Source organism: Calonectris borealis, chromosome 27 (assembly GCF_964195595.1).
Source record: "Calonectris borealis chromosome 27, bCalBor7.hap1.2, whole genome shotgun sequence".
In the NCBI taxonomy this organism is placed as follows: Eukaryota; Metazoa; Chordata; class Aves; order Procellariiformes; family Procellariidae; genus Calonectris; species Calonectris borealis.
In genome coordinates, this window is record NC_134338.1 from 4,813,281 (window position 1) to 4,827,134 (window position 13,854).

A 13,854-nucleotide genomic window follows, 5' to 3' on the forward strand; every position below is an offset into this window, starting at 1 on the left:
TAAGCTAATGCAACCGTCAATTTACTTTTCCATTGGTGCTTCAGGACTTTTTCCAGGCAGTGCACCTCCCCGTGAACGTGCCAAGGGAAAGGGGATGCAGGGGACGGAGCGAGTGGGGCGGGAACCTCCGAAATGCGCTTTGCTCAGCAAGCTAAACCCTTGCCGGAGCAAACTGACGTCAAGCAGCTGCAGTGCAGGTTTCTCAGCTCAGGCCACTCTGCCGTTGGGTACCGATGCTCGAGGTGTGGGTGAACTTCACTGCTGGTACAGAACTATCATCCTGGTATCAAGGGGGAAACAGAAGAGTTAACACAAACTCGACATCTCCTCCCCGCACGAGTCGCCCAGCACCACGCTCTGCAGAGCGGCACGCACAGGCAGCGCCGCCGTTGTTCCCGTTCTATCTTTCCATGTCTGAAACAAATCACTTTTAAAAGCGCATCAGTGCCAGTCACTTCTCAGAGCCCGCTCAGCCCCGGCGCAGCGCGTGGGCGGGTTTTGTCACAACGCACAACAATAACTAAAGACTCTGCTTTCAAACACCTGTAACCCAAATCCAAACACAGGTTGCGAGTTTAACACGTTAAAGAAAAGCAAGAGTGAATACCGGAACAAAGAGGTGCCCTCCTACGCATGGGGAGCAGAAAGGGGCTGCCGCGGGAAAGCGAGAGCTGCAGGGACTTCTCCCGGGGACGGCTTGGCCAGGTGGGCCTGTCTCGGGTAACAGAGCAACATTTCATCACTTTTATTCCACATAGGCTTAATGTGACATCCCTTGTGCCTCTCCATTATTGCTGACCTCAGGGTCTCAGCCGCGGTGGATTTTACCACTGCTCTGAAAGTACCTTTGAACTTCGGCTATTTTTAGCCAGAAATGAGACTCTGCATAGAGGTACCTTGGAAGGGAGCTGTACGAGAGGGCTTTATCTGCTCTGCTGTTGCTGCTATTTAGCGATAGATGTTGACACTGAGAGTGCATTAAAAATAATGTTCAGCCATTAATGTTGACAACAGCGTAGTAACACGGAGCCTTGTAAAGTATCATTTAATCTACATTGGTTTCCTGAAGCACACTGTGGTCCAGCAGCTAATACTGCCCTGGTGGGTATATACTCACTGTATGCAGAAAAGGGAAGAGGCAGCACGAGCACCTCACCATAAAACACTGACATCCACACAACTCTTTCGTATACGATGTGTAGCCATGTTTACCTCAACATATTTTAATTGCTGCTGTTAGACGGCACGACGTGAACTGGGTACCACGGCAATCTGCAGAAGGTCTGTATGTGCACACACAAAAACCAGAACAGTACTTTCGTCATCTTTGCAACTGAACCACAAGAAAGCTTTCTTTAGCCTGACTTTTTTTTCTCCCCAGGCCAAGGTTCTCCTACCAAACACCAGCACAATCTGCAGAATAAGAGTAATGTTTGAGCAGCCACTAAAAACTATACAGCACGCGTATACCACGGCAGAGCAGATTCTCAGCAGTTCTGGGGAAGGACATAGAAACAACAGGTAGGACGTCCCCTCCTCCTCCTCCATCCTCCAAAGTATTTACAGATTACTCTCAATAAAGCAAGCCAAAACTTGGCAGGTAAGTAGCAGCAATGGCAGAACATGCGAGAGAGGGCATTGCTAGCAAACATTAGCATTCCCTTCGATAATACCCAACTAACACCAGCAGCCTCCCTGACACACGAGAGCCCTGCGCAGTCTTTATTTCCAGCTGAAGTGCGTCCTTTCTGCTCCTCCATCCTGGAAATGCCTGCAGCATCTCGTGCAGGGAGCTGGCACCAGACACAGAATGTTCCAGCTCCTTGTGTTCTAATGCAGCATTTATTTTGTTAAATAGAGTATATGCTCTTCCACTGCATTAATATTTCAGACACAGGATTGCCTTTCTGAGCACACCCATCTTGATCCTTAAGGCACTAATGTGCCAATAGTAAACAATGTTTATTATTCCTTCAGACAAGCCATCATTTTATGCAGTTTCCCAGAGACGGACAGCCCAACTGGAAGCAGATTAACCCGAGCACCGCTCCAGCCCCACGCAGACAAGGAGTATTGATGAGGCTGTCAATACCGCTCGCCTGCTTCACTCCGGAGACAGGGTGAGAAATTCCAGAGAGCACTTGGCTCCGGAGACGAGCCAAAGGGCACAGCACTTTATTTGTTCTCCCCAGTTTCCCCTGCATTTGAATTTTAATACACTTTGCCTCTGCCCTCCCCCTGCCTCTCAGGCCCCACCACAAGCACTTAAGCATCATTTCTTCATCTCACAAGGTGAGCCAACGTTCGCATGACACCTTCCTGGGCTTCTCTTCCTACAGACCTGGCGTATTTCTTCATTTTAAATGAAAAAGCAAAGTACCATCTGAACACCTGAAGCAATAAAGATTACAATGGAGAAAAGTGTTATGGCAGCCTAAGGAGCAAATGTGGTGATGAATATGCAGCTCAGGGTGGAATCTGAGAGCAACTTTGCATATTTGGTAATTTTCCTGCAGGATTTTCAAGGAGAAACTTGAAAATAAATGGTAACATCTTCCTAATGGCTGTGAACACTTCTATATAGAGATGAGGACTTGGAGCTAAGAAAGCTTGGCATTCTAAATTTACGGAGCAGCTCACCAAAGGGACTGATACAACCTCTCTCAAAGACAGAGCTGGAAAAAAGTGCTGAATTACGGATGATCTAGAGAGTATCCAGCAGCAAAGAGGCTTCCCACTCCAGAGGAAGGTGGGATGCAGAAATACAGAGAAGGAAAAACTCGTCTCTGAGACACAGACTTTCAATCGCATTGCAGCAAGTACAGTACATTTTATTCTTCTTCTCCTCCTGTTTAGCAAGCTCTGTGGCACCGGCCACTTCCCAAATCACTGGTGCTCCCTGACCCTCTCCGATTCCTCCTACACTCTTCCCCTCGCAGAGGGCAGCAGCCCTTGCTGAGCCTATCAAGCAGCTGATAAAGAGGCCACACAACTGCAAGAGCTTCTGATCACAGGGCAGCAGCCTCAGCTATTTATTTGCAATACCTTTGAGGGGTGAATGCATTTGAATAGTGATGTTTTGTGGATAAAAGTCACAGGAGCCTGATGCGAGATGGAGCTGCTGTAGCACAAACCATGCGCTCTGAATCCCAGCCTTCTGACAGGCTCTCCCGACTCCCCAAAATGTGCTCTTCGCGAAGGTGCAGACGCTGGGTAGCTGCCTTCTGGTCTTCCCACCCACAGACGTCATTTAAAAACAAAAAAATCAAGCCTTTCATTTCAAACCTGTGCTTGAAAGACACACACTGTCTGTGCCATCAAAGCAGAGCAAAAAGGTCGATGTCTGCGAGACGCTCCCCGTCTCTGGGGCCGGCGCAGAAGGTGCCCGGGCGGAGGGCGCCGGCAGACGTGCCCCTCGCTGCGCTCCCCACCCTCCCCGCCACCCACGGCACCGGCAGGAGGTGGCCGAGGAAGGAGCTGCGGTGGCACAGCCCAGCATCCCTCTGCTCCACGTGCGCCGCAGGGGCCGGCCGACGCCGACGCCAATTAAAGAGCATCAGGAGGCTGGTCCAACCTCGCGCTGATCAAGCGCCCTGCCTGGAAGGGGTCTGCCAGTTGTCCCCCCACACCTGACAGCAGGCAGGCGAGCAAGAGGAGGCTTGAAATACCCTCCCTCCACCAGACAGCACCGCAGGTTTGGCCACCACCTGCCTGGCACGGCCAGCACTCGCCTGGAGTGTATTGCATCCTTCTGCCCTTTTTTGCGATTCTTTATCTAATCACTCATCTCGCTTCATCTTTGTTCCTCCCATGGGGAAAAGGGAGAGCCAATGCACATGAGGAGTGCTTGGCACATCACGGCAGCACAGCAAGCTATTACCTAGCAGGGATTTTATCAGACATCCACATTTGGATGTTTTATTCCAGTAGCAGAAATGGGAAGGGAGTTTTCTGATACTTCAGGGGACAAATTAAGATATTAATTTGCTTGAAGAATTAAAATATTTAAATGCATGATCTTTTGGGCATTGACGACAACAGTAAGATCCGTCTCATCTCTTACTTACCACTGCATGGAAGCTAACCGATATCTTTAAAGCAACCTCCTGTGATACTCAGCATCACAGTATGCAGAGAGCTTGTAAGGCATTTCCTCATTTGGGCACCTGCAACTTCATTACGGGTCAATAGCCCAAGGCCAGCTACTCAGATCAGCTCTGCCCCGAGGTGAATCCTGGACAAGAGAGCAGTACCTGGCAGTTTCACAGGGATGGAAAGGACAGCAAAGGTGCAGACGACACATCAGACAAAGCCATAGACACAGCTGCACAAAGCACATAAAATAAGAGCAGTATTTTGCTGTATGTCGAGTGGAAGCAAAAATATGCTGCAAATACTCTGATTCTTTTGTCATTTTTCCACTACACTTGCCCTTGGAAATAATACCGCTTAATATTGCACGACTGACATCAGATTATTTTTTATTCCTGGCAAAGTAGCGCAGAAGAAAAGAAGAGTTATTGGTTGATGATTTGGAGAAGGAAACGAGACAGCGATTGGAACTGACTATTCCTGTTTGGCAAGATAAAAACATCCCCCTTTCATACGCTGTTTCCCTCTATTTTCTTACAGAGAAATGTCTTATTTTGCATGCACAAAGGAGCCAAGATTTCAGTGCCTGGCACAAAGGCTGCAGATCTTACTCGGCTGCGCTAGAGAGGCAGCAGATAAATTCCCTTTCTCTCTAAACCCTGGCTCAGTAAGGGTAAGGGCACTGCTGACCAAAACAAACCAAGCCACAGAGGAAGATGCATTACCAGCACAGTCCGGGAGCTTGATATTGCTGGTTTCCAGTCCGGTCTTCTGCAGGTACCATCACCAGCTCCGAGCGTGAGGCTTGCTGTGTTCAGCGCACTGCCCGGCTTGCTCCGCACACCCCTTCACCCTGCTCCTCGGTGAAGGCAGAGCCCCAGCAGCGCGCCGAGGTGCACCAGTGCCGGTGGGCAGTGCTCCCCATCATCTGGTCCTCCTTCAGAAAACCGAAGGAAACAAATGCTCAGCAGCACGGGGGGATCCAGGCTGCGCAGGAAGTCTCCCCACGCCGCTCGCCTGACACCCGTGAGCACACTGAGCTGGGCAGAAGTGCTAACTATTCTGATTAAGCTGCATGCACCACATCACTATGGAATTTCCATTTTGCAGTGTTTCACTTTTCCCCATGAAGTTCAAGTCCATTCAAAATGAAAAGTTTTGCTCTTTGCAAAAAGTTCATTTACATTGTGGTTTTACTGTGTGCTTTGATATTGACAGTATTTTTTTCAATCAAAAAGCTGAAACAAAGCAACTTTAAAAGATTAAATGAAAATCTGCAGAAAATTTAGTCTTCTGAAGTTGGTATTTTCCCTATGAAAAGAATCAGTTTTGACCATAAGAGCGCTTTTTAAAAGACAGAACAAAAAAAAAAAAGAAAAAAAAAAGAAAAAGAAGTGTGAAAATTGTGACCAGCTACTTTTTGATTAGGAAGAAACAGTGAATTTTACATTCCTGCTATGAACTAATTGGCTTGCAGCAAGGCTTGGGAGCCTTGGGCAGGATGGAGCTCAGGTACGCTCAACACCAGAGTTTTGTACAAGAACAGTCATGTTGCAAATCCTGATGTTACACAAGTGAATATTCTGACCACAGACTTGCTCTGCTCGTCTGGCCAGGGAAGAGAAACACCTTATGAGCAGGTGCCTGGCAGAAAGAACAGCCTTCTCCCTTCGCAGGGCATATGCTCAGACCAAACTCCTTATGACAGCGTCAGAGCAAGAATTATTTGCAGAAATTATTCTCCAATAATTTTCCATGATTAACACACATGGGGAAATCGCATGTTGCTTGTCCAATGTCCGACTAGAAAAAGAGGCCAAGTTCACCCAACAAGTGACTCACTACAAGCTATTTGCTCAGGTCTCTCGAAGCCCCATCCAGCTCGCATCGGGAAGGAGCCGGGAGCGCTGCAGAGCAGTTTTCTGTTCACATTTGCAGTCAGAGCACATGGACTCAGGAACCTCCCCCGCAAGGCTCGATGCTGCACCGAGCTATCGGCAGCCCAAAGGTTTCGTGCATCAGCTGCGTGGGGGAAAACACCCGGGGTACAGCTCTGCTGCACCCAGCGCGAGCGCCTCGCGGGCACGCCTGCCACCCAGCACCACCCTCCCCGTAAAACCTCGGGGCAGACTTTCAGCCCTCTCACTGTGTCTGCAGGTTTCTTGGGACCAGGCTCCAAGAAGAACCCGTGCTACGCTCCAGAGCGGTGACCAGAGCAGACGCTCAAAGCGCCGAGCCTCCCCGGCGCCACAGCAAAGCGCGGCACCGCTGCGGGGCAGGGGCACCTCCAGCCTCTGGGGCCACCAGAGGAGACCCCGGCCGGGGCTGGGCCAGTCCCCCCGCCCGGCTCGCTCCATCCCTCTGCTTTGCGTTACGCAACCCAGCAGGCACAGTTAGGTAACGACATTATTGTGCCGAACGTCTACAGCATCTGCTGGGATTTCGCAGGGGATGACAAATGAGCACAACACCTCGCACTAGAAATACACAACAGAAAACCGTTTTGTTTTCCACATTTCAAAAACATCTGCTATGAATTAATGATTCAGCTCATACCTACAATTACAGGCGCAGAAGAAAAGAGATTGGCTGAGCACCCCATTGCTCACCAGTCGCTACTCCTGTTTCTGCAGCAATGCTGCTGCCTCCTCTAGACAAAATTTGGCATCCGCATCGCCCATTATCAAGACCTGGAAGGTGTCTCTACAACTGCAGCCTTAGACTTAGACTTCACAGCGGCTGCCAGGGATCTCTGCTGCACACCGAGAGCAGCCAGAGGAGCGTTTACAGGAGATGTCTTAAGAAATTCACCAAAACAGACATGTAAAGTGCCTTACAAGTAAATGCGCATTATTGTTCGCATTGTTTATTAATGCAGCACAGCATTAATTAATTAATTAATTAAGCTTCTTGTATGTCTCCACTGGCCACACTGAGACAAATGTCTCCCTGTACATCCATTGCTCGAATCAGAGCAAAAGCCTGGGGAAACTTCACCTTCCAGGCCTCTCAGCACAGGTTCCGATTTTGTTGAAATACTGCAGACACTGATAGTCGTAGTGTATTCAAAAGCAGCGGCAAAATGCAGCTAAGCCACGCAGCCCTCGTGAGTGCAGAAGTCCCTCAGGCCCAGGCTCTCCACATGCACTGCTTCTTCTCCTGGAGTCCTCCAGGAGACACTGGACCGTATCAAGGTCCTTCCTCCGCGCGGCACTGACGGCACAGCCAGTCCCCTGCCCCCTGCGCCATTAATACCATGCAAAGGGTGACCGCCTGCACTCTAATCCCTCGTGCACAACCATCACACAAAGTGATCCTGCACCCTTCCCTTCATCTGAACATGAATGAGAAAGTTTCTGTTCTCCTGTCGGGTTAACGCCGAGACAGCCCCTCACCACGAGGAGGATTTACACCACGCTGCTGCAGAACTGCTCGCTTCCCATGGCCCAGGGAGCAGGTGCCAAGACACGGACAGGCAGTGGGTTTCCTTTCTTGAAGGATTTCACAGCAGCATATCCCTCAGTAATTTCCCTTGTTTAACAGGAATTTATTTAATTTTGTTTTGAAGATATGCAGTGCTGTTAATTGCTGTTCTGACATGTCTCTAATAATATATCCTTTCTAATTGTTTATTGCTTGCCTACCTCTTAAGTGCTTAAATACATTCACAAATACTAATCTATTCTCTGCACAATCAGTGATTCCTACTCAGCAAAGCACAGTGCAGCACATTTAATATAAAAACTTGAGTCCGTTCTGCTGAACTCTTAATTGATCTCCTTGCTAACTATGTTTCTTTAAAAACTAGCTTTCAGTCTTGTTCAAATTGCAGCCTGACTTTGCAAATTTAGACAGAAGAAAAAACCAGACATGCAGCAGACAACGTTGCAGTGACATCATTTACAGAAGAAGACAACACCAGTAAAAATAGTCTTTTGAATCCTGACTTTTCAGAGAGGAACTTTAAATGCTGGTGTAGCTACTTGCTGGGAACGCAGCAGCCGATGCCACCCTGTAAAACACACAGCTGGAAGAGGCAGCGACGGAGGAGTTACAAACCGACAGAGCAGAGTTACCCAAGAGCATCCTACCTCGTAATGGGCCACGCGCTGGGACTCGGATATTAGCTGAGCGCTGCACACTTTGCAGTAACTTTCAGTGAATAATTCCTGGTCAATGTCGGACGATTTCATCTGTTCACGGCAGAGAGAAGAGACAACAAACAGCATCGGTTACAAAAGGCAGGCAGAACAGGACATGTTTGATGAAGGTCCCTACGGAGACACGGGCAAAGAAACGCTTGAGTCACCAACTTTATAAACCTGCAAATGCGAAACACGTACGGCCCCCATCACATCCCCAACATCTACAGTTCGCAGTCCCCGGGTTTAGGCACAACAGCCTGCGCCGAGCGTTCGGTCCTCGCCTGCCACAGCCCCCGCGCGCTGCTGGAGACCCCCCGGCCCCACCTCCCCGCTGCGCCCAAGGAGCACCGACCCGCTGAACGCCCTCGGCCATGGCAGAGATTCCTGTGCTGCTCTGCAGTCATACTTCACGTGTGAGCTACAGTTGTAAATGGCTCTTCTTCTCCATTTCCTTTCATATCTAGAAATACCATGTACATAACCAGCTATAGCATATATCCCTCATGGCTCGAAACACGCTTAACCATTTGTTATACGATATGAAAGAGCTGATAAAGAGTTTTCTATAGAATGCAAACATCATTACAACCTGGAGGAAGGTGTGTTCAAGCTGAAAGGCTGCTCTGCTATATTTCTCAATTCAGACATGGAAGGAAATGGCTTGGGTGATTTACTGGGCTGTGCTGTTCTCAAGCAGCTGTTTAAATATTTGTGCATTCCCCACAGCTTCCAACAAGGACACTTCCACTTACAAAAACAGCTCGTTGAGTGATCTGGTTCACAGGAATACTCTACCTCTCTGTTCACACCTTCCTCGTTACGCAAGCCATTACAGGTATCCAACTCTGAACTGATAACCAAGGTGCATATCAGGAAGTTGAGCCTTATAAAAGACTGAACCCAGGCAGAGCCAGAAACACCAGAAGTAGCTTCACAGGCAAGATATTTAAAAACAAAAAACCCCAGTGCAATTCAAGAGCGAAATAGAGGCCAATGCCTTCTGACTAATGCCAAGATAAACTCTATTAATTCACAATCATGACAAACCTGGGCATAATGAAGACTGATAATACAGGTTTTATAGAGTTTATTCCACCGATTGGGAAGAAAAACAACAAGGAAATGAACAAGTTACGAGACCAAGTGGAGAAAGACCTGCCATTGCCGGGCTGTGCAGCGGAGCTCGGGGCAGCGCTCGCTCCGCCTCGGGGCTGGGGACGTCCCAGGACCCCCGGACGCCGCCCTGGGCCATTCCCCTTGGGCGCGGGGAATGAGGCTTTCTGCGCACGCCTGCCCGCCAGCCCGCAGCACGAGCCGCTGAGCTGGAGGGGGTTGCACCGACCCCCAAACGTACTGCAGTCTCACAAGTATTAAGATCCCTGCACGTTTTATAAAAACAAGTTGACACCAGAGGCTCCCAGCCTGGAGAGACCGACTTGCCCCCAGCTCCAGGAAAAGGCTTATTCGAGTGTTCGTGGTCTACCAGACAAAAGACACAACTCTCGGAGCTCCTCTGCTGGTGCCCCTGCTCTCTGACTCTGCAAAGACACTTGCTTGTTTTCTCTTGCTATTTCTCTTGCTAGGTTTAATCTTCATTTACTCTGTCTAGAGAAACACTGCATTGAGGAACTTTCAAAGACACCAAAAGACCCTTTTAGGAGTACAAGAAGTGTTGCAAAATTGCATCAAAGGCAAAATAAAGCAGAGGGAAAAAATCTCACTTAAATACAACAGACTGACACAAGACAAACCAAAGAATCTCATTAAACCTCAATCCAGCAACCAAGACCGAGGCAGGTAATATTGCCCTCATGTGCATGCAGTCTACAATGCTCACAATATAAACTCTCATTGCAAAAATCAGAGTAAATCAAAAGCTGCTCAGTATTAGCTTAGCCCTTCATGCTCTGATAACAGATCCCAAGTCCATTCTGCCTCTAACATATGTGCATACGAATGGAGCTGCCTGTCCCCCCTTTATAGCAACAGGAGCTAAACAGCCTTATCCAGGAACAGGATTTAATGTCTTTTCTCTAAGCAGTAACTTCTGATACAGGTATAGGATTTGTTAGCCTCAATATTGCCTGTTAGGTTTTATATGCCATTGTTACCACACAAGGATGTAATGCATCGCAACAGGTGAATACAGTTATTATGCTGACAATGTGAATGTTTTGCAGCATGATTCATGTATTACTATTCAAGTTACCTAATGAAGTCTCTCTGGAATGGCAGACCCTCAAGTAATGCATCAAGAGCACAGTTACAGACTGCACGCGGCAGGAGCATCCCCAGTGTGCCGGCCCTGCAGGTGACCCGAGAACCAGCGGCTCCCACCCTGCTGTACAAGGCCACGGGAAGCAGAGCGTTAACAAACCGTAAACCCTCACCCCAACACAGCTCGTCCCCTTCGGCCGCAGCGCCCGAGCTCTGCGCTGCCCCGCTCGGGGCGGCCACGGGCCCTTGGCTGAGGTCAGGGGCAGCTCCTGGCCAGCGCTGGCACCCGGCAACGACTCTGCTCCGACTCGGGAGCACAAGCGGCACCGAGCGGAACGCCAGCGCCCGCAGGGTCCCACCAAGCGCCGACCCAGTCCCTCACTCGCTTCCGCTCAGGCTCATTTTCACGGCAACTGCCTTCTCCCGCCACCGCACACGGTCTGGCCCGACCCACACGGGACCAGCATTCAGCCACACGTGCCCGGTGCCCAGCACGTCTCCCGAAGGAAGAGCTGTCTCTGGCCGCGTCCCTTCCCTCACCCGCGCAGCAAACCCCGTAGCTGTGGCTTGGGCCAGCAGCTGCTTCGCTCCAGTTCTCCCGCCCCGCTCCCAGAACCGGGTGCATCCTCCACACCGGTGGGACCGCGCTGCTCTGCCCGGCCGTCACTTGAGCATCTTGGCAAGGAGCAGCTCGTGCCTGCCTTCGCCCCGCTCTCCGCAGCCAGGCACCAGGTTGCTTCGCCCTCCTCCAGCAGCTCCTCGGGTCCCACTGCTGCCTCTGAGCTGCCGCACTCACTGAACCGCTGGCAGGAGGACGGGGCGACCCTTCTCCCCCCGCTGCCGTTCGGGGACCAGGTCTTTTTGCTTGGCTTCAAGCACTGGACGCACAAGTGCGCAGCGATGCCGCAGGAGATCATGGTTCCCCGAAAGCTCTCCGTGCCCCTGGGAAGCGCAGCAAGCCCAGGATCACTGAAGCTTGCAGGATGGCAGAGTCCCCTTGTCAGGGAGCAGAAACATAACCCAGTGTCCCCCTCATACTTGGGATCCTGGCAGAGAGTCTCACTACTTGTTTTTGCATGCATTGCTTTTTAATAGTGATGAAAAGGACAGCAAGGCAGAGGAGTGAGGGATGGGGATTAGGGGGAACAGGAGAATAAATGGAAGCAAAGCCTCCTTCATGCTTTTGCATGAATATATTAGGCTACACTGTAGAGAGGATTCAAGCATATGTAAGCTTGGCTACTTAAAATAGTTAGAAAGCTCTGGTAACAATAACTGCTTTGGGCAAAATTTATTAAAAGGGTTTGACAAAAATAATAGATTCACCTTAGCAAGGAAGATTTCCACACAAGCAATCCATTATCAGCACCCATTTACACAAATCACCCTTGTGAAGCTGCCAGTAAAACCCAGACAGCCTGAGAACAAGTTTAAACTCAAGTACCACCTATTGACTTGAGAAAACAGACTTTTACCTGTCCCACATAAATGCAGTCGAAGAGCAGAAGTCTCTTCCCCTTCTCAGTAGCCTTCTAATTGTCTCTCTGCTGCTGGAGAGCCCCCATACAGCCTCACTTCCCAGAGCCCCTTCCTGAGGACTGACACTTTAAACTCGGCTGGTGCAACCTGCTGGCTCTGAATAAAGCTTTTATGTTTGGTGGCTGTTAGCCGGTTCCTTTGCTTTTCTTAAAATATATTTTTTCTGTACTCTTCTGTTCTCCTTTCTAAGATAACATGCTAGAGTAGTGCATCAAAAGGATGTCAAGGTAACATGCAGTGAAGTGAATGTGTGAACACGTATCTCCACGCCATGTGTTTTAAAGCAGGCTCTCTCACTGCCACCGGCCCCAGGGTGCCCCCGGCTGGTCTTGCCTGCAGACCATAGGAAAGGTCCAGGGCTGGTATTTCCCTGGGGATCTGTGCAGAGACCCTGTTACAATGCACGAACCAAACGAGGGACCTGTCTGCTTCCTACAAAAGGACTGGTACCGAGATGCTGTAACCGCAGCGAGGCAAATGCAGGTGGCCTGCTGATGGCATCTGTGCATAACTGCAAGGGCTCCCCTCTGCAGCAAGAGGCAGACTCCAGACATGAAACCCTGGGAAGAAGAAAACAGCTTTCTCGTGTGGGTACCTGACCTAAAAACAGTGCTTTTTCCTGCTCCAGAAAATCTCCCTTTTTTCTCCCCCTTTTGTCTTGTCTCAGATATACTTTGCATTATGGGGTCAATCCTAGCAGTGATTTATTAACTTCTTCCGCCTGCAAGTGTCATAAAGGGAGTTCATAAGCAATTAATATTTATATATTTCTAATCGCTTAATTCCACTCTGACTCTCCCTGCCTGCAAGTGCCTAACAGCTCCTAGAATTGGCTAGCCTTTGGCTGATCCTCACTACGCAGCCCGTCTTTGTCAAAAAGCAGAGTGGAAGGGGGGGCTCTTCTCCGGCACCAGCCTTCAGCATGTCATGGCTGCAAAGCACCGCATGCCTCCGAGACGCTCGAGGAGAACCGCAGATGCTGAGCAAGGAGGGACATGTTCCTTGCACGTTCTCAGAGGCTTTTCTTGCTGAGAGTTGAAGAATTAATGTGCGATTTGCAGCCTTGCCAGCTGGACTCAAACCGTTCAGTTGAGCAGAAGCCCTTGGTCTGCACACCAAGGTCTAAATATCTAAAACCCTTGGTCTCCTCCTCCTCAGGTGGGGCTTCCAACACAAATACTGACCGCTTTGTCCTCTTCCAGTGGAGTTTGCTATTGCCTCTTGTGCTGGCACCCCAGTGTCGGCATCCCCCCTCCCCGCTCCAGATCAGTAACCTCTGCACATGTCAGCTCAGCATCCCCAGGAATGGCAAACTGTGTCATAAGAGACTTCATTTTAAATACCTTGTGCCATATGGCTACGATTCTTCTCAGCAGTTTCAGTGACTATAACAGCTTAATGAAAATCCATTTGATGGGGCTGACTCCAGTTTTTGGCAACTGCTAGGAAGATGCTAACTAAGTTGCATTAAATTTTAGAGGACAGCAATCCACATATTGACATCAGAGATGTATTCAAAGCCAAATTCCTTTTTAAGGATATGCTTTGCACCAGCTGAATCCCACTGGACATGGACACGTGCTAAATGTGTACCTGTCACAAAGGAGAGCGATGGAAGTGCCCCTGCAATAAATGCTTTTGCAATCCAGACCCAGTCAGGCCAGTAAAACGGCTACAGGACCTCATTTCGGTCTGCAGTGCCAGCTGGATGGGTGTGAGTTGCAGCAGCCCTTTGGTGTTGTGACAGCCCTCGGGGTCCTCACTATCTGCAGTCACTGCTAGCAAGTACTTCCCATCATGTTGCTGATAAATGCTGTTGTAATCTCCTTTCCGGCAATCTTCCCTCTGCAAGCCGCTTCTA

General features: G+C 49.6%; 1 protein-coding gene across 2 annotated transcripts in view; it reads right to left on the minus strand.

The window, feature by feature from the left end:
- The window catches only part of ZMAT4 (zinc finger matrin-type 4), a 71,262-nt gene that overhangs the window by 43,649 nt on the left and 13,759 nt on the right, over positions 1-13,854 (minus strand). For both annotated transcript variants that reach the window (XM_075174945.1, XM_075174944.1), the window contains exon 2: positions 8,184-8,285. In XM_075174945.1, the coding sequence (XP_075031046.1) occupies positions 8,184-8,285 (102 nt within the window). The remainder of the gene's footprint in view (positions 1-8,183; positions 8,286-13,854) is intronic.